Source organism: Melitaea cinxia, chromosome 15 (assembly GCF_905220565.1).
Source record: "Melitaea cinxia chromosome 15, ilMelCinx1.1, whole genome shotgun sequence".
Taxonomy (NCBI): Eukaryota; Metazoa; Arthropoda; class Insecta; order Lepidoptera; family Nymphalidae; genus Melitaea; species Melitaea cinxia.
In genome coordinates, this window is record NC_059408.1 from 4,297,024 (window position 1) to 4,324,075 (window position 27,052).

Here is a 27,052-nt window from a genome sequence, read left to right on the forward strand (position 1 = left end):
ACGTACTTAATAAATATGAGTTTACTAGAGCGTACTATATATTTAATTGATATTTATGATTTGGTGTTTTAATTAGTTAATAATGCTACCGACCTTGAAATGAGTACGAGCGTAAATCGCCTATTAATTTTTAATGTAATAGGTTTTTCATGCTTATCAAATAAACCATTAACTGTTTGACTAAAATTGAATTAATTAGAAGTCGTGTTGACTTGGGGCGTGATTACAATTGTTTTACTATTTAAGATCAGTAGACGGTTAATTAGTTTATAATTGTTCCTTTTATTAAGTTTAGGATATATATCCCTATGTTGTAGTCACTAATAACTAATACTAATAATTTTAAGTAATATTAATAATTTTTTTTTTGCCAAAAAAGGATGATCCAATATGTCTGGTTTTTGTGGGTTTTTTTTATAATCTGATATATTTGAAGTTAGTGTGTAGGTTTCATTTTTTTTTGTAATCGATTTATATTTTAAATATTTAGTGATAACATTTTAAATATTACTAGCTGACCCCGCAAACGTTGTTTTCTATATATGTTATTAACCCGCTTAATCCCCCCAAAAGGGGGGGGGGTCCCTTATAACTTAGGGGTATGAAAGATAGATGTTGGCCGATTCTCAGACCTACCCGATATGCCCACAAAATTTTATTAAAATGGGTCGAGCCGTTTCGGAGGCGTTCAATGTACAACACCACGACACGAGAATTTTATATATTACATAGTACTTTTCTATAAAACTATTAACTTGTATAAATACTAGATAAAAAAAGTTTTGGTTTTATATTTAGTATATCTTTTTTTGGTGGTCGTATTAAAGATAAACGAATGTTAACAATGGTGGTATAGATGGTAGGTATAGTCAAGTATAGTGGATAAATGTTTTGAAATAATATAATAAAATTATTATACAGTTATAAGTTATTTTTTTTATTGGTATGATGTCATTATTTAATAACCATTTTGATATGTCATATATTGTGTATGAGGTCAGTTTTACGATACAGCGCGAGCGCCTGTTTGAGCACGAACACGATAAATACGACAACGCAAAATATAGTCGTAGTCGAAAGTAACCGTTTCTGAAGCCTTGACATATCATATTAGACCATACCGCCTTTTGGCATCTCACGATTATTGTTGTCTGTCTGTTTTTATAATAGAATTATGTCTGTACATATGTCTACGTTTAAAATATTATGAACTAAAATGGAAAATGTTTTCTGAAAACCTCATTTGTGTAATAAATGAATCGAAAAAGAGTAATCGCTGCTTATGTTCAGTGAGAGATAATTATGTTAAGTGCATGTGTATGTGACCTGGCGACCGCTCTGGTGTATGGTGCGTGTGTGTATGGTGTCGACGGCGCCTAAACACTGACGGTCGCAGGTTCGATTCCCGCTCGGAGCTGATATTTGTGTTTATACAAACATTTATTTACGATCTGGTTGTTAGTCTTTGTGGGTCTCCTTACCGTGCCTTGGAGAGCACGTTAAGCTGGCGGTCTCGGTTGTTATAATATATTGCCTGATGGTAATCGTTACTTATGTTAGGGAATATATCCGCCAACCCGCATTGGAGTAGCGTGGTTAATTAAGCTATGCCCAGAAGTGGGATATAACAGGCTGAAGCGTATGTGAGTCGATTCTTAACGTGATATTTTAAGACCTTCATCAATCGTATTTTCAACATGAAAATAATTTAAGGAATCATACTCATTACAAATAAATTCTTCAGTGATTATGAAGAATCCTTACGTTTTCCATGTTGATTATACAAGTTTTAGAATGGTAAATTATGATATATGTACGATACAAATTGTTTCATGTATGTATTATGTAAACAAATGTCATTGACCCTATAATTGTTGTAACACTGCCAGGCACCCACGCGTTTATAGATGATATCATAGTAATGCTTTATTGGTAATTAGAAATAACCGTTGCTTTATTGGCGAAACGACACTTTATTATATTGATGGGTAGATAAACAAGCGAAATTTAAGTCATTTTTAACCGACTTGAACAAAGGCGGTTTATTAATTCGACCGTATATATATTTTTTATGTATGCTCGCGGATAATTTCGTCGTTTATGAACCGAATTTGATAATTCTTTTTTTTGTTGGATAGGTGATATCCCAAGGGTGGGTACGGAACGGGTGATAAGGAATCCAGGATCTGATGATGGCATCCCAGAGAAATCATCAGAAAATCGTAGTGACGACTAGTGCGTTTGTTCATTTTTTTCGTCTACTTGCGTTTTATTAGTTGTCGATGTAGGTAATTGAATTCGGTTTTTTCGTTTGCTAGCAAACACAATTATTATTAAATATGTTAGTAAAGTACGAAATAATGTTCATTAAAAATATGACAATTATTAATTTATTAAGAAAAGAAGTGCAATTGTCGTTAAGCATAATTATATAAAAACTTTGTCATTTATAATAAGACTAGCTTCTGCCCGCGACTTCTTACACGTGGACTCCGCCCCTATATAGCTATTGGTCTTAGCGTGATGATAGCCTTCCTCAATAAATGAGCTTATCTAACACTGAAAGAATTTTTCAAATCGGACCAGCAGTTCGACCTGAGATAAGCGCAATCTAGCAAACAATAATTGTGTTTGCTCGCAAACGAAAAAAAAAACCGACTTCAATTACATCGACGAGTAATACAACGTAGATCGATGAAAAATAGTCAAGTAACTACGCGTTATCAAATATTACTCAAAAAGTAGTTATCAGATCTCGATAAAATTTAAATGTGACCACATGATAAACATCTGCTTTCGATAAAATTAAAAATTATTAAAATCGGTACACCCAGTAAAAAGTTATTGTGGATTTTCAAGAGTTTCCCTCGATTTCTCTGGGGTCCCATCATCAGATCCTGGTTTCCTTATCATGGTACTAAACTAGGGATATCTCCTTTCCAACAAAAAAAGAAATATCAAAATCGGTACATCCAGTAGGAAGTTATGCGGTATAATACAACGTAGGTCGACGAAAAAAAGCGTCAAGTAAAAACGCATTATTAGATATAACTCGAAAAGTAGTTGTTAGATCTCAAATAAATTTAAATGGGACCAATTGACACACACCACCTTTCGATTAAAAAAAAATTTGTCGAAATCGGTCCACCCAGTCAAAAGTTCTGATGTAACATACATAAAAAAAAAATACAGTCGAATTGAGAACCTCCTCCTTTTTTGGAAGTCGGTTAAAAAAAACTTCAGCTTTATAATATTAAGTATAGATTTGAATTTTATGAAGGTTAGGCTCTATTAGCTAAAATAAAACAGTAGGTATGCAATAATTGCGCAGTGATGGCGCATGTTCGGTTGCTCAATTTCTCTTCTGAATTATAAATATGTTACATTAGAAGCTAAGTCTTAACCTCTTGCTAATTATCAAAAATGACATTTGATTCAAAGAGTGCTCTCCTGAGGAAGCATTAATCCTCGCTTGGCTAACTCCTTTGAATTGCAGCATGACAGTTAAAATTGCACTGCCCGGATGAGTTCCTCGACAGAAACGGCAAATTGATTCCGTCGAATGCAGTTGAAGTAAAAAATAAACATTTAAACAGATAGTAACGTGTACTTTTTTAAAGTATAATATTAAGATTCCGTAGAAATTAGTACATAAGTCGACAAGTAAATATCTCACTGTTATTTCAACACTATCCCATAATTTTACGACAAAGACTTACAAGCACAAACACCCAGATCAAGGATATTTTTTTATTTATATACTAGCTGACACCGCAAACGTTGTTTTGCCATATATGTTATAAAGCCCCCTTAATCGCCCCCCCCCCCCCACCCCGCCCCCTTATAACTTGGGTTATGAAAATAGATGTTGTTCGATTCTCAGACCTACCCAATATGGACACAAAATTTCATAAGAATCGGTCAAGCCGTTTCGGAGAAGTTTAACTACAAACACCGCGACACGAGAATTTTATATATTAGATATTCGCTCTGAGCGGGCGTCGAAGTTGCTGCCGTCGGCACACCAGACTGTCGTAAGGGTCGTATTAAACATACATGTGCAAACTATTATTGCGTCTTCTGAAATTTGAAAAAATCCTACTTCTTCTATTATTATAATTGCGGAAATGTAGTACTGTGGATAACTTATCAAGTAATTCCCACGAAATCGGAAATAACAGTGGCAAGGTTAGAATTCTTATAAATCAGAATAAATATAGTATGTTATTCGTCTAATAAATTATTTTTATGAATGCACAGTTACAAAACAGGATAATCTTATCTAGAACAGGATGGGAACGCGTTGTTATTTACAAAAATAACTTATAAATAACTGCCATTAAATTTTCTTCTATTCGTTTTACTTATTATTTTAAATTTTTATTTATTGCTTGTAAAATTGTATGTTAACGACACTTGTATATAAGTGTTGGGGAATTATATAATGGGTTTCCTGTTGTCATCTAAAGCCTCAAATATTTATTTTTACTAGCTAATTTTTGATCAAGGTATCAAAATACTAAATATAAATAAATTTTATATATAAAAGTATAAAAATACAGGCTCTAAAATTATTTTCAAGTTCAGGCCGTGATGCTCAGAGGGTTTAAATGAGCACGGTATAGCGCTCATTGGTATTTGCTTCTTCCGGCCGGTCTGACGGGACTAAGGGGTCAAGGTCATTGTTTTGCTTTCAATCCCTGTCATCTAGTCATACACGTCCGAAACGTCAGTTTACAAATAGACGCTTATTTGTTATCTTTACGCTAAAACGAATTAACTGTTTGCCAAGATAAGTTTTGTACAGGTAGTTGAAGCCGGATTAACAAATAGGATTTTATCTTAATTCTGTTGGGTTCACAACTGTGACCACGACATACCCATATGTACCTCAACGGTAATCAAAGCTATTGGAGCCTACAACTTAACATTGGTATTGCTAATATAATAATAAAAATCTTAACAACAAATCAAAGAAACAATAAAAAAACAAGCTTTTATGTTGTGAATTGTGGTCTAAGCATAGGCAACGTACGATATGATTGTAATTCAAATTCTCATCCTTATCAGGAAAAGAGAGCTATTGCTAGAGCCGTCTTTTGAGTGTTCTTGAAAGATGTACGAGTAAAGTAAGTTACGAGTTTCTTTAAGAAGTGCACTTGTCTTTCTTGTTTTTCCTATAGGTATGTTTAAAAGTATGTGTGTCTATAACCAAATGAGAACTAGACACCTCTATTTTAGGTATATCTTGCTGTCTATGTTCATACTTAATGAATCTAATGCGAATTTAGTGGCGGTTGTTATTCGACTGGTTTTAGCTATTAGGGTATTACTCTTCAACGGTTTTTCGAAAAAAATGTTTTCGATCTCACAAAAAACAAGTCTGAACAGATAACACCTATTCTATTGCAATACTTTTTTATTATTATTAACTAGCCGACCCGTGCCCACTTCGTGGCGCGTTACATATTTTTGTGATGCAAATATACTTATAGTAAAGTTTTCATCTCGCTCGCATTTCTCCGTCTTAATTTACAATACTATTATTTTTCACTGAATTGTTTGTTCAATAACAATAAATATAATAATAGCCTATATCACTCGTGAATAGTGTAGCTTTCTATTAGTGAAAAAATTTCCATGACCGGATCAGTATTTGCGAAGGTTACCCCCTACAAACAAAGTTAGAAACCTCTTTATAATATTGTATATATATATCGGCCACAGCATCTGTTGCAGATGATTGTTGCAGCGCTAGTGTGTTGGTAGGATCCCACATCGTCGTTGATGGCTATAGAGCCCTATTGCCGCCCGGCATTTCTTGCCACATCGATTGCACTCAAATCGCGAATCCGTTGGAGGAGGAGATGAGGCATAGCGCATCAATATTAGTAAAGATATGAAATTTCAAAGTATGACGTATAATATTTTTAATACATTGAAATTGTATTAATTTTAGTACAATATTTTTGAAAAACGTTTAGTTGTTTAACATATAGACATCAATTTGTTAATTCCATTTTTGCTAGAACTCTATTTTTTTTGTGCCAAAACAATTTTTCTCGTAACCTTTGACATTTACTATTGACTCCTATTTTTTTTAATATTGAAATGATTTTATGGCGCCGAGTACACGAATGTTTTTTTGTACCCAATATTGGAAACTCGAAACTACCTATGTAAATGATGTTTTTTGTACAAAAAATTGCAGTAACGGTAAAGCAGGTAGGTAGGTATTTCAATTTATTAACATTTGCATATTTTTCTCATTATTTATTAAATATAAAAAAAATATCGTTTTAAAGAATTTTAATTGTATTGTAAGTCTTAGTAAAAAAATTCTTTCTAAATTATAAATGTTATTTATATCTTATCTAATATTATTGAGATAGTGTCGTACTTATATCTGTTAAATTTAATTAACCCGTCGAAGTCATCAGCGTGTTTAATTACTATCAATTTACATCATAACACTGATATTAGATTTATCTCAATGTTCTTTAATTATATACTTAGATAAGTAACACACAGTTGTACATGTTTATTGGTAATATTTATCGTTCCTAAAATCGTTCGTTAAAGTTCCTATATCGATAGAGATATTTTTCAATATCGTCAGCCAGTGCGCGAATATTACCAGACTCATCGACTTTTATTAGAGAAATATGCAATAACTGCACATTTTTTATATTATGGCTGTATAATTTTACAGATGAGCTATTAAATGGATGATTTATCTCGGAAAATGAAAGTCTTTCCTACGGTAATTAAAAGTACTAATCATATTTGAAGCTAAAAATAACGTAAATAAAACATTATGATAAAAAATGCCTTGAAACTTGAACCTTTTTTATGGTTAAATAATAGTGTTTGCTCGCAAACAAAAAAAAACGACTTTAATTACACTAGTAATACAACGTAAGTAGACGAAAAAAAATTAACACAGGGGTTTCCTCGATCTCTCTGGGATTTCATCATCAGGTCCTGTTTTCCTTATCATGGTACCACACTTGGTATATCTTCTTTCCAACAAAAAACGAATTATCAAAGTCGGTTCATAAACGACGAAGTTATTCCCGAACACGTTAAAAAAGCCGGTGGTGGTGTCTTTTTAAATTTAAATTGAGATCTGACGAGTACTTCTTGAGGCATTCCTAATAAATTGAGGTTTTCCTAATAAAAATCAATATACTTTATTAATGGTCGCCCTAGACATCGACGCTTGTTCTATATTCATGGCAGTTTTAAAGTTTTAAAACGCCCTGACACGGACGAGAGTTATGCAGGATTAAAAATTATTCTACACCTACAGAATAGATATAAGAGGATAATTTTGTGCTGAATGATAATATTTTACTAAAATTATTAAATCGAAAAAAATGTAAATTGATTTTAAAATAAAAACGCAGTATCAAAAATAACATTCAAATTAATTTATAGATAAACTTTTCGTTTCTAAATAAAAATATATTTGATGGGTGTAATTTATTTAAAGAAGTGCTAAAAAATCTAAGTTTCTTCGATTCATTAACTTTCTTATTACGTAATAAATATGCAAAACATGAGTTACTTTCTGATTTATACGACTTCGGTTTTGTAACTTTTCGTTAATAATTCATGTACCATCCTATTTTACCAAATTTTTCGTAAATTACGAAAACATAAATTTATAGCCTATAGAAATCGTTTTACCAAACCATAAATGTAATGAAAAATATTTTGCGGAAAATTTTGTATAGATTCTTGAAGATAGAAAATTTACTGCCTTTCCTCTTGAATACGTAAACTAGGTTATTACTCCCAAAGTGGGACACGCTTCATTTTTTTTTTTTTCGCTAACGATCCTTTTTCCATCCTTGTTTTAAAAGTAAGCACGGTCTTCCATGTTATAAAATCCTGATACAGTTAGTTATTCAACGTATTTCAGTAAATAAAATTGTTTATTAAATTTGTATTGGGACTTGATGGAAATTGTTCTACCTGGAGTTTTTTACCTGGCACTTATTTTGTGCAAAGCTTAATTTACAAATACCTATTACATATTATGATTGGTACGTATTCTGGTAAGTCAACAGCGATGATAAGAGTTCCTAAGACTATTACCAATTTAGCGCAAAACGGTGCTCGTTAATTAGTAAAAACAATAATGATATTCTTAGTAAGCAATAGTGAAACTAAAATAATTTGAATGTTAATTTTCACTTCCACGTGACATGAACATTTCACGCGCAGTGAACATCGTGGTTTAGACTAAATTGCTAAATTGCTAGGAACTAACTGGTGACGGTAATGGCCGAGCCGGAAAATCGTCAAGCGTTAAATTATCGAATTTACTTACCGCAGGAAGCATTGGACTTATCAATCAATATATTAATAGACCCGGCTGAAGCTTTTGACATGTATTTGTGGTGAGTTTAGAAGGTAATTTTATATAGAAGACAATGGAAAGTAAACTTAATCTATACATGAGTTAGTTTACTGGTTCACCATCTTATAAGAAAGGTAGCGATTTTAGATTTGTACCGTTGTTTCTTTTTATAACGAAGAGGCTGATTTACGAGTTTTTTTTAATGTTTTGTGCATCTAAGTTCCACAAGGAAGTTCTGCCGTTAAAAATATGCTTCTAGACGCTACCATTCAGATCGTGGCTTGTATATCAGCAGATTTAATGATTTTTTTTGCCTGATTTTACGTCATTGTACTTACATGATACAAATAAATGTTTATTTTTATTAAGGAATCATTAGGTATTATTTGTACTTAAAGACAAAGCTCATATTTCAAGGAAACTATTCTTAGAATTTAAGGAAAATAACTAGCCAATAAATTGTAAGTAGTACATTTCTTGATGCAGGAAGTTCACGAGTAACTCATGCTAATCTGCCTCCGCAATGCGTAGTTGAGTACTGAAGTGTATCTTAAATGCTACTAACAGGTGCCAGTCGAACTGACAGGTCATCCCGTGTGAATACATCTTTTAAGAAATCCCGCCAACTGTGTCCGGCGCTAGTGACAGACTGGATATGTAATCGCCATCTACTTCAGTAGATTTATTTCATCATTGACTTGATACACGTACAGATATAACTGTTATTACTAGTACTTGACGTAATAGATACTTTGATGAGCTCGTAAAGCGTCATAGTGATGTTTTGGTTCTTCGAAATATCGATAAGTGGTTGATAATTGATAAAGGTATCGGAAAAAACTGCTTAGTTGTTTTTAATCTCTCTTTAGTCCTAACTATCTGTAAATTTCAAATGATTAAATTAGTTTTTATTTTTATTTTAGAAAATTTGAAAGTGATATTGACACCATTAAAAGCACAAATATGTTATAAGTCAATAAATGTCTACTTTTATTAACACTAGGTTGCATTGTTATGAAAGAAAGCCATCTTTGTATTGCTTATATCCCTCGGGATTTTCCAACATAGCAGCCCTTTTTGGGGCATTACAGACATACAAATTATATTTTAGGGCGTAAATCAATTCTGGTGTTATAACTAAGTATTAGTTACCGTGTAATATTTTATTGTGTTGTTTCATTTAGTACTAAGGAGAATTAAGGAGGAGTCATTAACTAACGTTAGCACTTTAACTTTTTAAACTTAAAGATATCAGTAATTGTATTGATTTTATTCGTGTAAACAAAGATTTATAGCTACTGTCTATATGTCTATACAGCGAAATACTTCTAATCTTTATCACACCTATAGTAACCGAATTTCCTCAAGATTGCAAGCATGCTACTTATCTTATTAGATTTATGAATCCCGAAATGTTTATATTGTTCTATATTAAGATCTCTTTCCAGAAAACAAAAGAGTAAAAGTATTACTCGAGTGGCACTCGAGAGATTACGTGAATTTAAACATAATATTCAGACCCGATAAAGTCTGACCTAGTACTGTTGAATTATATCTTAATAGTTCTAGTTTGTGTTAAATTTATCTCGTTCTCGGTGCCACAGAAAAATCCCGCTAGCAAAAATATACGATTTAAAGGAAGTTTTGAAATTAGGATGTTGGTTTTATAGATAAGATACTTAAAAGTTATATAATTGCCTTAAGTTAAATCCCTAAATGCCATTTCTTTAAATTTGCATTACTAATTACTATCAAGGAATAAGCCAATATCAAGTAGCTCGTTTACTATATAACGTTTTCATAGATTAAAAAATTAATATGAATATTATCTTAAAATAAGACTGAGTAACTATGGTTTTTTCTTGCATTTATGATCATAGAACGCCAAGATCTTAACAATCCATTGTAGATAGCCATAAACATTCTAAGAATTTGCACTTACACCTCATGTATGTAGCTTATAACTGTTTCCGACATTATGTTATGTTGTGATTCTCGCTACATTAACCGGGTTCAGTGTACGCTAATGTTCAAATTATTGTTTATCTCGACGTGATAACGGACATTGATAAAAACGCGTATCTAAAGGTAATGGAGGACGCTTAAGTGAAAATTATTTTTTTTTTGTTATCATTTTTGCATTTAAGTTGCGATAGTAAATATATACAGATACCGAATGTACTTTCCTCTTATAGAAGTTTGTGGCATAATATGTAATTTAATTCCGTATTATTTTTGATAAATCATTTGAAGAAATAGTATACCAAAAATACATATTTAGCACATATTTCTTTAATTTTATAGAGTTATACGATATGATCAACAAAACCAAACACAGTCAAGAGTCTAGGATACAATCTACCATATCCTGTGTAGACGGTCGGAAACTCACAAATATTCACACCACGACAAACAATTGTGCACATCATTAATTGAATATTTTCTGTTGCGGAAGGGTAAAGCAGGAAATATGTTGCTCGAAATTAGGTGCAGACTGCAGTGTGGCTGTTCATATTTTTTTTTTGACTGCCTACCCTGTCTAAAAACTTTATGCACGCCACTGAGGCCAGTGAAAGTCCTGTTAAAATCGGTCCAGCCGTTTCAGAGATTAACTGGAACAAACAGACAGACAGACACAAAAATTATAAAAAATGGTTTTTTGGTATACGTAACGTGTATACATCCATATGCATTAAGTAAAAAGTGGTTATTTTAATATTACAAACAGACATTCCGATTTTATTTATTTGTATAGATTAATTATCGTCTAAATGATGTAGTGTAAAAGACGAAGTTTAATAAAAGTATTTATTTTGTGTATGGAATTGGTCGTCTGCGTTGGTGGGTGCTCGCTTGTGGTAGTATTTAAACTCGATAATAAACAGTAATACAATTTAATGAGTAAGTATAAAATAAGGTACATAGACGTGTGTTTGTACAATCATCAACTAAAATGAAGTGAGGTGGGTTGCCGCAGCGGGCGCGTCCGAAGACCGGTCCGGTCGACGTATGCAAATGTGTGTCACTTGACATTTTGATATAAAAATCAATTTGTTACTAGCAAATGTGCATTAGAAATGTATTATAAATTTTTATTGTATTTATGGTTCACTGTTTTGGCGATAATGACTTACTCATAAAAGATAGATATATCCTGTTCCGGACTTTTTTGTAGGACTAATTAAAATGAACATTTCTCCTATACATTGTATACATTAAACTCTACAGTTTTTGCAGCGTACGCCAGAATAGCTCGCATTTGGCAGATTTTGTTGTGATCTCAAAAAATTATAGCCTATGTGTTAATCTAAAGTATAAGCTATATAACTGTAAATTTTCATTTAAATCCATTCGGTAATTTTTGCGTGAAAGAGGAACAAACATCCATACATCCATACGTACAAACTTTCGCGTTTATAATATTAGTAGGACTAGCTGACCCCGCAAACGTTGTTTTGCCATATATGTTATTAACCCTCTTAATCAGCCTTCTCTCCTCTTAATTCTTAAAGGGTATGTAAAATAGATGTTGACCGATTCTCAGACCTACCCGATATGCACACAAAATTTCATAAAAATCGGTCCTGCCGTTTCGGAGGAGTATGTTAACTAATATTGTGACACGACAGTTTTATATATAAGATATATTTAAAAAAAAAGTCATATATTCTCAAGGTACCTTATTTGAACATTTGGCGTAGTCGATGTGATTTGACTAGGGTTGTTTGTTTTCGGCCCTCTGATTTAGTCTTACGTTCTAACGAGGGTTGTGCGGATGTAATGCGTTTATTTATGTACAACTCGGGTCACCGATGGGATTACCCAGCGGCAGTTTTGCTGCCTAAATACTAACTGCTACGTTATTGATTAGAAAATTTACGTAGGTATGTCTACTTTTGTCCTTTATATATCTCCATAAGGCAATTGGCAACAACGTCTTTTTACAACGTCTTTTAAAATTTCATCATCATCATCATCATCATCATCATCATCATCATCATTACAGCCTATACAGTCCACTGCTAGACATAGGCCTCCACAAGTTTACGCCAAAAATAACGTGAACTCATGTGTTTTGCCCATAGTCACCACGCTGGGCAGGCGGGTTGGTGACCACAGGGTTGGCTTTGTCGCACCGAAGACGCTGCTGCCCGTCTTCGGCCTGTGTATTTCAAAGCCAGCAGTTGGATGGTTATCCCGCCACCGGTCGGCTTTTTAAGTTCCAAGGTGGTAGCTGTGGAACTGTGTTATCCCTTAGTCGCCTTTTAAGAGACCTGAACGTCGCCACGGGAAGAGAGGGGGTGGCTATATTCTTTAGTACCGTAGCCACACAATACAAAATCAAATCAAAATTTAGATATTAAAAACTTCTGCCATGTTCATAAGTTTTATTATGTATTATTTTTATTAAAATTTTCAATAATTTCATTCTATAAAAATCTTCCGGATTCTTACTAACACTTAAAATAAGACCAAATCGATCGAGCGTTTCACTAGTAATGCCACCCGCAAAGATTTAATTTAATTTTTATTTATATAAATAGCTATGCTATAAATTCGCTTCTGTCTTACAAATAATAACTTAGTAGGGTATAACAGTTTATATGAAGAAAAAAAAAATAGGAATAAAGTTTTAAGTGTTCGTTTTTAATGTTATGTTTAGTGATTTTTTATTTTTAGCACTCTTAACACATGTGAACGTAGTGTAAAATAAAAATAAAAACTTTAATTTTTCTATATTATGTCTAATATGCTAAAGTGAAAGAAATAAATAATTTATTTATTTATTTTATATTTTATTTATTTATTCTTGATATATATTTTATAATTCCCTAATAAAGATATTCAAAAAAATATTTCTATATAACAAAAAGATAAATAGACTTACGAGTATTAATAATTATTTTGAGTTGTTTGCAATGATGTTTAATAATATTCCAACTACAAATATATATTTTTTTGTTATACTACTAGCTGACCCAACAGGTTATTTTGTCTTGAAAATTATCAAACTGTATCAAGGACAGTGTTATCAAGTAGTTTCCTTGTTTCCAGTGATGTTCACGAGGTAGCTGTGCTCGTACGCAGCCATGCCGCTGCCGAAGCGCTGCGTGGAGCCGGTGCACGTGTCGCGCGGGACCGTGCCCGAGCGCCTCGCGGTGCCCTCCGAGCTCGAGGCGGTCACGAACGGGACCCTCGCCAATACTGTCAGGTGAATAATAATAATAAATTGCCTTCAAACCACAAAATACCTACTATTTGTGTGGTCTCCAAATTTTGTTGGTAATCTCGACTAACTGCGACCAATCTTTTTCATGTCTACGGTTATATTTAATAATGGCGAATCTCTTCTGTTGCTTTTTTGGTAATATTGGAAGTTTTTAATCCAAATGAATGTAATTAAAGTCTCAAAGTCCACAAGTACACACCAGTACCAGTACCACCCTCAGTACACAAGCTTAACACAAATTAGAACTATTATGAGAATCCTGTACGCTCAAATCAAGACAACATCTGCACAGAATTTAAATTGTTATTATTAATGTTTGCCATGAGCGGCTATCGATTCCACCATTGTAACGCCTAGTTTATTGTTATGACCACTGTGGTAATTTGTCGTCAGCAGTCATATAATGGTTAATTTTGGTTCTACTAAGTCTCTACTTGAAGCCAACTTTTAAAAGCATCATAAATTGTTGGAAGACGTCAATTAGAATAGGAAAGCCGTACATATAATGTGACAAAATTAATGAAAAGTGGTTTTTCTTTCCAAAGGTTTAGTTACTTATCATATAGAAAAAAAATAGAGCGTATATAAATATACAAAGGTTGTTTTAACGAGCGAAATACGATACAATCGACATACATTCAGTATTCAAAACAGCAAATGGAAATGGCGTATCGCGGATTCAAAATAGAATTGTAAAAAAAAATGCATGATTAATAAATAATAAAGACATGCGTTTTTACATCATTATCTATACATATAATAAAATGGTAGGAAAGTCAAAACTGTACATTGAATTTTTTTTCAAAGAATACTTGGGGTGTGATCTACAATCGATACCTAAGCCAAAAATATAGTTTTTAGAATTTTTGTATGTTTGTCTGTATGTATGTCCGGGATAAACTCAAAAAGTACTGCATGGATTTACTTCAAATTTGGCTCGAATATTATTAAGAAATCGGGTCAACATATAGGCTACATATTATCACGCTATCACCTACAGGGAACGAGCAGAGAACCTTTATTTCTTCAACGCATTCTGTAACAATGTGTAATCTAACGACGCATATTTGAATGTTGTTGTTATTATGTTAATAACCATGTCATAAACTAGCTTCACACTCTAAATAAAGACATTCTGTAGTATATTTAGTATTAGCATTGCACCCGTGCGAAGCCGGGGTGGGTCGTTAGTATAGTATAAAACAAAATCGCTTCCCGCTGTCTGTATGCTTAGGTCTTTAAATAGTTTTAAAGATTTAAACATGTAGACACGGATTTTGATGCGGTTTTCTTTAGTAAATAGAGTGATTCCAGAGGAAGGTTGTATGTATAATACACGCATAATATAATAGAGGAACACTGATAGCTTTTGCAACCGTGTGAAGCCGGGGTGGGTCGCTAGTTAATAATAATTATAGTTCTCTATTTAAATTACAGACAACTTTCGTCATTGTCCAAACATGCCGAGGACATGTTCGGCGAGTTGACGCGGGAGGCAACTAGTTTGGCAGAAAGGACGAATGCATTGCAGGCCAGGATCGATAGGCTTGCTATAAAGGTCACACAACTGGATTCGACTGTAGAAGAAGGTAGGAAAAGAAAATAACTAAGTTTTGTAGGATGCCATTGCTATACGTTCAAAGTATAAGCAAAATCTTCTGCTGTATGGGAAAGGTCTTTGACCAGTACCGGGTTTTTTGCAGGATTGTTCATATTATCCAAATGCCATTCCCCTTTGGGAGACTGTATGAGAGTGACGGACAAGTTAAAAGTTACATTTGAGATATCAATTGCATATTGTATGATCTACATTGATTCAGCCTGTAGCACCTTTTATGCCTTCTTCACCATGTAGTAGAATGGTTGGAGCATTTTTTTTCTTTTTTCTACAACAACTTCCACTGTCACAACAGTGAAAACAATAATAAAATCTACTCATTTATCTAATTCCAGTGTCTCTCCAAGATATCCAAATGAGAAAAGCATTCCGGTCGTCTCAGACGTTTGAGCAACAACTTTTCTCTCGGAAAACGATGCCATCTGCGATGCTTGCTACATACGTGCGTTGTGACCGCCCTCCGCCTCTTGAACGACTCAATGAGTTTAGGGACGATGGCAGAGACGCCAGGAAGTTCTATACAGACCCTGATTACTTCTTCGAGCTCTGGCGTAGGGAGATGCTTCAAGACACTGAGAGGATCCAGCACGATAGGGGAAAGAAGGTAATGGAATATCGTAATAGAACTGAAAATTATCACGTTTTGTGATAGACGAAGGAATAGCTTACTACAGATTATGAGAATGTGGTATATAGATATGAGGGAATTTCGAATTTCATGAAATATTATTTCCAAATATTTCAAGACTGATCTAATTACATTATCGTCGATTGTATTGCCCCATGATACTACTTCAATTCAACTTTATACTAATGATATCTAAATTAAACGTGACTTTCGTCAGGAAGCTATACTACGGTAGATGGGTATCTACCAATCTTGTAACTTATTTTAGTGTCTCACATCAATCAATAATTCTAGCTTTATTAGCCAGTCACAGGGCTGTAGATCTGCAGTCTTACGTAATAAATCGTCTGTGGAGTAGGCATAATGCTTGATGTTAACAAAAGGTATGGGCAATTTAGAGCCTGAGGTAGATAATTTAACATAAAAAAGAGGTTATCACGGACCTCTCCGCCACAGGTCCGGCAGCCGCGCAGTGGTGGCGCAGACGGGCGCGGCGCGAGGCGCGTGCGCGTGCCGCACTCCACCCGCGACCGGCAGAAGGCCGAGGTGCTGACGCGCGGCGAGCACCTCATGGCGCCCGCGCAGCTGCGCCGCTACAACATCGACACCTACCGCCCCGACCCGCTCTACCAGGGTACGTACTCCACGCGCGACCGACACCTACCGCCCGACCCGCTCTACCAGGGTACGTACTCCACGCGCGACCGACACCTACCGCCCGACCCGCTCTACCAGGGTACGTACTCCACGCGTGACCGACACCTACTCCTCCGCGTACTCCACAGGGGTGCGCACACCACCTTTATGACTATGGAGTTAAATGGTATTGTTGTAGTTGTGGTTCTAATTAGATTACTCACTACTACCGTATATATTATGATTACAATTCAGAAGGGGTGTGTAGTAATTTTCGGTGTAGGTACTTTTGTGCAAGCCGGGACGTCGTACACAGAAAGGATTCCAATTACAGCACTAAGAGATAGTTTAATACACAACACAATAGATTAGAGTACATTGAATGACACACTATACTATTTGCGCTGTGTAGCGTGCTGCGGGTGACAGTTTCAGTAACGTTTCGTTTCATTCTTGAAAGTTGCCGCGATTTACAAATTATTTCTTTGTATTTCAGCTGTACCACACTCGTAATATATTAAATCATTAATTACTGATGTAAATTAAATTAAACTCAACGATAATGTTCTAGTCTACAAATGAAATGTAATGGAAATAAAAATTAAGCAAAGTATTATGCGTATAACGTAACGCCATAGACGTATTTAGTGATGAGATATACTGTGCTACGATGGATAGTCGATGTTTTTTTATAGCAAAAAATCATAAACGCGATTTTTATTATTTTATATAAGCACAAAGATATTATGTAGCCATAAATTATATCCATTGACAAGTTTATACTAGTAGTTACACTACACAACTGAATAACATACTAATTTTCATAACACTATTAAAAAAATTAGATTTATGCTGCGAGTATCGTTAGTGATAAAAATGAATTGCATAACTTCACATCCCTAGTCATGTGGTACTGACAGATGTCAACGTCATATAGGCAACTGTCACCCGCACCATGCTATAGCGCAAACAGTATAACAATTCACACTTATTTAGCACTTAGATATTAAATAAATAACTAGCGAAGACATAGATCGTAAACGAAAAGTAAACAGAATGTGGATGTCGGTAGTTTTGAAAAACAATCGTTCCGTAACGAAGTAAAATAATAAGCAGAGTCCATTTACATCGTAAGTAATTTTAATTTATCATTATTATAATATTTAATTTTATTTTCTACTTTAATGATATATAATTTATATTTATACAGGTATGAGTGTGTGCGTGTTAGTGTGTATGTGTGTGTTTGGTGTGTGACATATATTATTGTTTATGTAAATTACTAAGGGTTCTAGACCAACGCCTTCAAGTTACTAGGTTCTAGTCCACAGACATTTTAAACTCTCGTCCCCTAGGAAAACTTGAAATATAGCCGCGATTTTAGTGTTGCAGTAATAATTGTGTTACAAAAAAAAAAACAACTTCAATGAAATCGACAAGTAATATAACGTAGATCTATTTAAAAAAAGATCAAAATCGGTACAGATAAAAATTATGAGGAGACAAACATAAAAAAATACAGTCGAATTGAGAAGGGAAAGACCTTTTTTTATGTTGGGTAAAAATACAAATAACTGTTTTGAATAATATAATTTAATAACAGGCTAAGACTAATAAAAGCTTAAATTCGCCAGCGACCACACTGCCGGACGGCGGGTATCGCGCGCCACAGAGTCGGCCACCATCCTCTCAGCCGGCACGCCCTAATTCTATCGAGATTGAAAACCAGACCAGAACACCTCGCCTCACTGGAAACGGACATGGTAACTTGTTTTATTAACTCCCGACGCAAAGAGAGCTGTTAAAAGTTTGCCTGTATCTGTGTCTATGGAATCTTAACTTTTAAACGGATGCGGTTTTTATTTACATGCACTCCAGGTTCCTTACTATTGTTCTAAGCAAGATTTGGTTAAATTCGATCCAGTAGCTTGAAGAGTATCAGCTCTTTTCAAAAATGATATAAGGTGTTTTCGGCACAAAATGAACTCATTTTGATTAAAGACAATAACAACATACTAACTAAAAAAAATGTGCATTAGTGTTTTTCTTTGAATTGGGCTTACTATAATTTAACATTTAATATAATTATTACTACAGTGATGGGAGAAGAGAGTCCGTACGGGCCCATCGAGCCGATCTACGGCGGCAGTATCGCCGGCACCCCGCGGCGCGCGCGGCCCTCCGTCCCGCCGCCCGCGCCCCCCGCGCCGCTGCCAGACTCGCCCCCGCACCACACGCCCACGAGGTACCGCTCTACACCACACTACACCAGCACTCCACTAACTCCCTCTGCCTACTTTGCTTCCTCCTACCACACCAACACCACTCCACTCCCTCTATCTGCCTTGCATGCGCCTACCAAACTAACACTCCATTCCGTTCACTCTGCCTACCTTGCATACGCTTACCACACCTACACTCTACTTTACTCCCTCTGCCTATATTGCATATATTTGAAGGCATACATATATATCACCCCTCTCCATTATCATTTCATATCGATTCATTTATGGACGATTCTTGACTAAAATGAGCACATAATGGTTTACTTTTGTATGCTATAAAAATATATTTTCGATTTTACGTAACAGTTTGAATACAGTATGCTAGAGAGAAAATAAAAATCTCATTTCTGAATGCGTTTTTTTTTTTTCATAATGTAATGTTTGACAGGTTAGTGACACAGTTTACAACATTCATTTTCGCTTAATATTCTTTTTCATAAATGTATATATTATGCAGTCTTTATATTAAAAACGGATTCTAATACAAAGACTTTTATTTTTGCGCGAACACAGTATAAAATTGGCATAATATGTTGATCTTATTATAATAATACTTGAAATTATACCGTTTTATTCAAATGCTCATTAATTATAAAACGATTACTCAGGTCTACCCTGCCGCCGCCTCCACCGCCTCCGGAAGGGTCTCCGCCCCCCGTGCTCAATGGCGCTTCGCCCCCACATCGCACGGCGCTGGACGCTCATCTCGACCAGATGCATGCCGTCATAGGTATATTTAAAAAATTTATTAAGTTTTATGAACGATCACTTCTCTTCAGCCTAATACAGTCCACTGCAGGACACAGGCCTCCACAAGGTCACGCCAAAAATGGCGTGAACTCATGTGTTTAGACCAAAGTCACCACGCTGGGCAGGTGGGTTGGTAACCGCAGGGCTGGCTCTGTCGCACCGAAGACGCTGCTGCCCGACTTTGGCCTGTGTATTTCAAAACCAGCAGTTGGATATATATCCCGCCATCGGTCGGCTTTTTAAGTTCCAAGATGGTAGTGGAACTGTGTTATCCCTTAGTCGCCTTTTACGACACCCACGGGAAGAGAATGATGAATGATATTGGTTATAATTTTGGACTTAAATAGTATTTTTGTAAAAAAATTTAAGAACTAGCAATTAAATTCATTTCTAAAAAAATGTAATATTACTTTTTATTTTACTAAATGAATAAGTTCATGAAAAGAAAGCTATACTAATACACACATACTCAGTGATATTTAAGTACATAATTAAGTCAGTATCTTTAACATCAAGTAATTCTGTAAAATAATAAATTCATAAAAGTTGAGTTATGAAAGCTGAACTGAATTATGTATTACAAAAATTTTATATGGCAACATATATGTCACAGAGGGTTGTTCTACAAATTTTTGAAAACAAAATATTACTCTTAAAGTATTAAACTGATAAGATGAGGACACGAGGTGAGAAGCGAAGTCTTGAGATAAGACTTCGGCTTTCTGTAGACTCGGTAGATATTACACATTAGAGCGTATACACCTCAAAATATTTCCTTCGAACGGCCAGTAATTTTCGAGAAATACGCCACCGAATTTCCCTCATCCTTATGCAAGAAATTTTCGGTCCTAAGGTCAACGACAAAGTGCTCTAAAAGGTAACACACCAGCCTAGAACTACAACGCTCTGGGTTCAATGTTAATGTCACTGTGTATCTTTTTTTTAATTTTATTTATTTATTTAATTAGTGACGCATAAGAAATGTATAACAATGTAAGTTAAAGACATACACTTTATGAGTCTAACAATCACCTATAAAAGTTTACAAAATGTTTGATATTACTGGTAAGACAAGATAAATAAATACACATATTTTTTGCGATTAACAGTAGAATCACTTTTGACAACAAGTTAGATTATTTTTTTTTAATAGCTTTATTTTAAAAAAAACCTGTAAAGATAAAGATACCTGTTAAGCTGACCGTTCCCTCTTTTTTTTTTAATAATCCAGTCAGTTCGAGCTCGGTGTTGGCTAGATAGCTTTCGCATTACACACAGACATTAGTAGACGACCGCTCTGGTGTAATGGTGCGTGTGCCGTGTCGGTGGTGCCTAAACACCAACGGTCGCGGGTTCGATTCCGCCCGGAGTGAATATTTGTGTTTATACAAATATTTATTTCCGGTCTGGTTGTTAGTCCCTCGGAGAGCACTAAGCCGTCGGTCCCGCTCGTTATCACGTACACCTATATCGATCCGATAGCGATCGTTACTGATAGTAGGGAATATATCTGCCAAACCGCAGTAGAGCAGCATGGTGGATTAAGTTGAGATCCTTCTCCTACATGGGGAGAGAGGCCTATGGCCAGCAGAGGGATATTGAGGCGGAAGCGTTGACACTCCCCCCCCCCCCCGCAGGCCTGATGTCGTCGGAGGCCGCGGCGCCGCCCGCGCCCGCGCCGCCGCCCGCGCCGCCCGCGCCGCCGCCGCCCGGCTCGCCGCGCCCGCGCCCGCCCTCGCCCGCGGCGCTGCTGCGCGGCGCGTCCGCACTCAAGCCGCCGCGCCCCGCCGCCGACCCCGCGCCCGACCCGCGCTCCGACCTGCTCAAGGCGATACGAGAAGGTATACGAGCTTTCTTGTTACGAGTCGACCGCGTCCTCTACAGTGTTATACAGGCGTGTCTCGTGAGCGCCGATCGAATTACCGTATTTAGAAAATTTGCATTTGTTCACCATAGTTTGCCCCTTAGTGCAGTGTTAGTTAATTAACTTGTAGAATTATATCGTGATTACTGATTGTATTTCTTAAATGATAAATAAAGCAATTAATTACCTAAAAATAAATATATTTTAAATCCAGTATTCGGCCGAATGGGCGCTAGTTATCCGGTATTCGAACAGAACGCCGAATAGGTCGGATAGGTCGAATACTATTAACTATCCGAGTTATTGGATATCCCTTTCATCTCTATATTATAGTTTTGCCAATTTCGAAAATGATGTAGATATTAATTATTATAAGAACTTTTTGACTCAACAAAACTTTAATTACAGGGATAAAACTTCGTAAAGTCGAGAAGCGTTGCGAGGAAAACACCGGCAAGTACGACACGCTCCGCGGGGTGCCTGCTTTACACGATGTGGCGTCCATACTGGCGCGTCGTGTTGCCGTGGAGCAGAGCGACACTAGCTCCGGTAACGACAGCGACTCCGACGACTCCGATCAGTGGACTGACTCCCGCGCGTGACGTCGCGCCTCGCCGCGCCAACATTCGCGCGACCCCGACATCGGCGCCGACATTGCAAATGTCGTCGACGATACCCTCCCCGAACCGCCACTCGAACATCCTGTATCGGTTATACAAAATATCGAAATCAAACACCCACCGTCGATTCAGAACGACCAGCCTCCGGACAGAGACGAGTGCTACGTGAGAAATTCCTCCTTCCTCAGTCGCGATATAGAAGCCCAGAAGGTGAAAGTTGAAGCCCTGGCTAAGTCCGAGTCGCCGCCAAAAAATAGTCCGCCCAGAAACGTCTCGGCGCCTCCGAGAAAAAGTAGTCTCATTAAGGATTTAGCATCGCCGCCTAAAAACTCTGTTTCGTCGCCCAAACACTCGGCCTTGCCTCTGAAAAACTCAGGTTCACCGCCGAAAAATATAACGTCGCCACCAAAGAAACCCCTATCTCCTTCTGAAACGCAGAAGATTGCATCTCAGTTCAACAAAGATGTTTTGCCTGCAATCAATAAAATAAATACGCTACCATCTATCAAAAATGATACACTAAAACAATCGCAGAAAAACGAGGTCACATCGCCGCCCTTAAAGAAGGAAGTCACATCTGTAACTCTTAAAAAAGTTGCCTCTCCACCTTCTATCAGAGATTGGAATTCTCCACAATCTAAAAATGATGTTATCTCACCACCCCCAAGTAAAGTGATAACATCACCCCCGATGAACGCTTTCAAATTTAATAAGACCGAAGTGAAAACTGAAGAAACGGCAACAACAACGACAAAAAAAGACAACGTAATGGCTAAAGATGCTCCTATTAAAACTGAAAAACTTTCTTTGATAACGAGTAATGAAATTTCAGAAAAGAATGTCAATAATGACGCATCTAATACAAATAAAGCCAAAGACGGGGATAATGAAAAAACAGCGAAAAGTGGAGAGTCCAATGGTGTTGGTGACAAAATCAGAAAGTTTGAAAAGGCTGCTGAAGATGCCAGTGTTAATGCAGGTAGATTATCGAGACCAGGGTCAGTTCGTGGTCGATCGCGCACTGAGAGGCTTGGGTCAGATGGCAAAGATGATTTACCACCCCCAGCGACGCCATTCAAAGATCAGGTGTTCTTTGATTTAGGAAGCACCGACAAAAATGGAACAGAAACCAACATAACTAACAATAAGGAACCACTTGAAAGGCAGAGTTTAACAAAAGGGTTAGTGAATTCCACAGCTACAAAATGGCAGCGCAATGACAGTTCATCGCTTGAAGAAAAAATACAGAAACCAGAGCCACAGAAAATTATTAAACCCGAATTTAAACCGATGCCCTCACCCGTCGATGTCACTATACGATCTCCGAGTCTTGGTGCAAAATTACCAGATCAGTTCCCTTCGCACGGCACGGCCTTCCGCAACGTAGCATCCCCTGATCCCGCCCGCTCGAACGTTCATAAATTCAACGAAGATGTAAATACTCAAAATAATTTTAAGACGTGTAAATTTAAAACCAAGGAAAAGTATTCTGTGAGCAAGGGATCCAGCTACTTTACGAGGGGTTCTGAGGAAATATGGCTCGTAAAGAAGAAAGATATAGAAGAAATAGAGGAGCGCGTTTTAGATTCGTTTAGGCGCGCGGGTGGGAACCTATGTATGCGGAGCGAATCGATGCGACCTTCGTCCGACAGCGGGCAGAGTGCACCTTTTACACACGCTACGATGGGACGTACAAAGCGACAGATGTACGCTAGGAGTGAGTCATTAGACCCTCAGTTGGCGGGAGCACGGGCTCAAACATTAAAACGCCAATCTTCAGTAGCGTGTACTTGTGGACACGATAAAAAAACCCGAGCGAAAACGACCACTACCGACGCTACGCCCCGTCCCCGTTCCCGTTCGCATGGAGATGAAAACAATCAAGCTCACGTCCTGGACAAGTATGAAACATTAGTATAGTGCATTAACCTGTCTCAGTACAGTACCCTATTCCATGTATGATGCATGAATTATGATGTTGTAATAGTCACTCGCGTGTAGTGAATCGTATAAGGCTGCCGTGCCCCATATACGATCAGTATATAGGGATGCGTGTTTTTGTAAGACTCGGTGTGCATAGTGCATGGAGTATTATAAATAACATTTGTTTAGGTAATCACGTAATTGGTTTGGAGTGTCATTATGTTGTATTTTACATTGTGACGAGTTTTCGCTAGGCATTTTTAATTAGACGGAGAGTGATAGCCATCGGAGCGTCTAATATTGAACCTTTTATTATAAACCAAATATATGAATATTGAATTAAATTAGTTACAAAAAGGTTAGTATGTAGTGGTAATAAGAATATCTATTTCGCCCCCAACTATGTTTGATAGTTGGCAGATTTTATGTGGCGCTTGTGTTAATTCTTATCAGTAAGTATGTTTTACGTTTTAAGTGTATCAAACACAAGTTTGAATCGCGTCTACGCCCACCTCAGCACAATCTTTTGAATGGTGCTTTCGCTTGTTAATTGAAATCTGTTTCTCTAAAAATATTCTTTAGCGGTTGTGAAAACATGTTTGAGATTTAAATATATTTTAATTTATCTTAAAATGCTTTAAAGTATGTTGAATATGAAGACTTAGCTAGTCCGTGTTTCATGTTTGAAGATCAAAATGAGGACTTAATATTCTGCCGATTAAGTATTGTCTTGCAATTTTAGTAATGAATGTTTTCTATTGACATGTTTATTAAATGTGAGTATTTGTAATATTTAGATGCCTATACAAAATCATTGATAGTACGATTTTCTAATAACCATATAATTATATTGTGACCTGCATATGTAGTGCCAATTTGTAACGAAAAGTGTTTATCATTTAATACAATAACTTCCATTTTATAATAAATTATAATATTCACCCTAGTGTTTGAATTAATCAATTTATTAGTGGATAGAGCAGAGATTTTTTTATATCATTTTTTTTACATCATTTTTTTTACTTTTTTTATACATTAAGATTATCTGATATATGTAAAATGCATTCCACGATGTTCAGTTGCTCAGTGCCCCGCAGCTGTAATGATACTATAATGGAAATGTGAGCAACGAAAGTGTACCAAATTTTCTTAATATGTAGAGTTGTATGTAGTTAGGCTTAAGTTGACACTTCATTTAAGTACCTTATGACTTATGAGTTATCTTAGATAGCAACCGGAGAAATACAATCTAGACATTTAGATGTAATAATCCTTCGTGCATACTTATGATAATCCTTAAGCGTCCTCATCTCCAATGTATATTCTGTTTTTCTATTTTTATATTTAGTGTTCCATTAGTGATTATGACGGTTACATCATTATTATACCACCTAAACATAACCTTCCAAAAAAGTATCTACACTAATCAATATTTACTTTGTCAGTATGTCTATGAACAATGTTGTAGTATAGTAGTGTAACTTATATGATCACGGTTAGATTAAGAAAATGTAAAGTATAGATGTAAGAAATAAAGCATGTTTTATATTTTGTAGATTATGTAAACGCTCCTTTATTTTGCCGTAACATGGCAAACGCTAATTATTTATTTGCATTTTTACCTTAAAAGTTTATAATTTTAAATGTTAAATATGAAGCAAGTTGTTATATTCGCTGTAATTAAATAGTCCATGTAAAAATATTGCATTGATTGTTTTATAGGTTATATAATTACTTTTCTAATTAATGCGAAAATAATCCTAAATAGTGCAATAATCATGTATGTTTGAAACATAAAAAAAGTTTACAATTATGCATCAAAATTGAATTAACGATAATAATAACCGATATTACAATTTATGTAAACTAAGCTAAAGTGCTTCGTATCCTGGACTAGTGTCATTTCTATTAAGAAAATATTTTATAACTTGTTTATTTGCTAATACAATAAAATATAAAAAAAAATCTGTGTTTTACATTTATTTTCAAAGTACCTGTTCACCGCATGGAGATTTTGATGCTATATTTATTTATTTCCACCTTTTTGCACACTAACTTAAAATGTAACAAAAATTTAATCTAGTAAACAAAAATAATAAAGTTACATTAATTGCAACAGGCGGCCCTATAGCTAAAGCAGCGATTTTTTTTCCAGGCAACCTTTGGGCAGAGGAGTAGGATAATAATTGTTAGTGGGGAAAGGGTTAGGGGATCAAGTTGTTATACACGTTATACAGTTATACACGATTTTACTCTTCTTATTTTTTCAGACCGCGTGCCTTAGATCGTTTCTTGAGAAGTAAATTAAATACCTAGGATATTGTATAATCAATATATTTTGAAAATTTATAAAAGTGTTATAATTAAAATATAAGGTATGTTCGGCTGAGATGGGACGATTTTTTGATGAGTTACGCGTCTATTAGAATTTATTTTATTTTTTGATTGACAATTCCTAAGGTTATGACAAAACGTAAACTGATTGTTGATTATAAATATATTTTCTTATTTTGATAATTTTTCTTATTTCTGTAAATATTGTTTTATGCGAGCTTAGAGTTCACGAAAAATTTTAATCCAGTGAAAGAACGGATAAGCATGGTAAGTTCGGACTACCTTTTAAAATGATCAAGACGCCTTGCACCTTTAAGTTTTTATTATACAAATATACTATCATAATAGGGCAACAAAAATAAATGAACCAAATATAGAAAAAATACGCAATTAAACAAACATCACATCGTTTTTTTTTTATAACGATGGTGGTTCGATCTTACTCACAATCTTACACCACCTACGTAAACTTTAAGCTTTTTATGATTCTCGACCTTTGAGAATCGGAATAATCTTTTAACAATTTTTGGAGATATAATAAGTATTATACTTTTTCCTTTTTGATTAGGTAACACAAAAAGTTAGTAAATGGAATCAATGAAACATTAGACAAAATTATTATCTTTATTGATAAATATCTTTAAAAAAAAATATCATATAATTCCAATATATTATCCAAATGTAAGAAATGTCCCGTATTTCGCAGTGTAAGTATACGAGTTGTACGGTCTTATATCCCTTCTGTCTATCCGATCTTAGTCAAACGCACCCCTGTTTATACCATAGTACTCTGTGA

At 35.5% G+C, this 27,052-nt stretch overlaps 1 protein-coding gene across 1 annotated transcript; it reads left to right on the plus strand.

Annotated features, from left to right (window-relative positions):
- The first annotated feature begins 13,458 nt into the window (after positions 1–13,458).
- LOC123660410 (wiskott-Aldrich syndrome protein family member 3) lies at positions 13,459–21,997 on the plus strand. The gene is made up of 9 exons (XM_045595498.1): positions 13,459–13,580; positions 15,036–15,187; positions 15,552–15,820; positions 16,301–16,478; positions 18,115–18,243; positions 18,578–18,725; positions 19,374–19,495; positions 21,153–21,356; positions 21,788–21,997. The coding sequence occupies exons 1-9, from the start codon at positions 13,459–13,461 to the stop codon at positions 21,979–21,981; spliced, it is 1,518 nt and encodes a 505-aa protein (XP_045451454.1). The 3' UTR covers positions 21,982–21,997.
- Positions 21,998–27,052: the final 5,055 nt, after the last annotated feature.

What these genes read in the sequence shown, in the direction of transcription:
- LOC123660410 (XM_045595498.1), top strand. Translation starts at nt 13,459, where the DNA reads ATGCCGCTGCCGAAGCGCTGCGTGGAGCCGGTGCACGTGTCGCGCGGG. An exon ending in CCCCGACCCGCTCTACCAGG is followed by an intron (nt 16,479 to 18,114) that starts GTACGTACTCCA and finishes TAAATTCGCCAG; the next exon opens with CGACCACACTGCCGGACGGC. An exon ending in GCTCAAGGCGATACGAGAAG is followed by an intron (nt 21,357 to 21,787) that starts GTATACGAGCTT and finishes CTTTAATTACAG; the next exon opens with GGATAAAACTTCGTAAAGTC.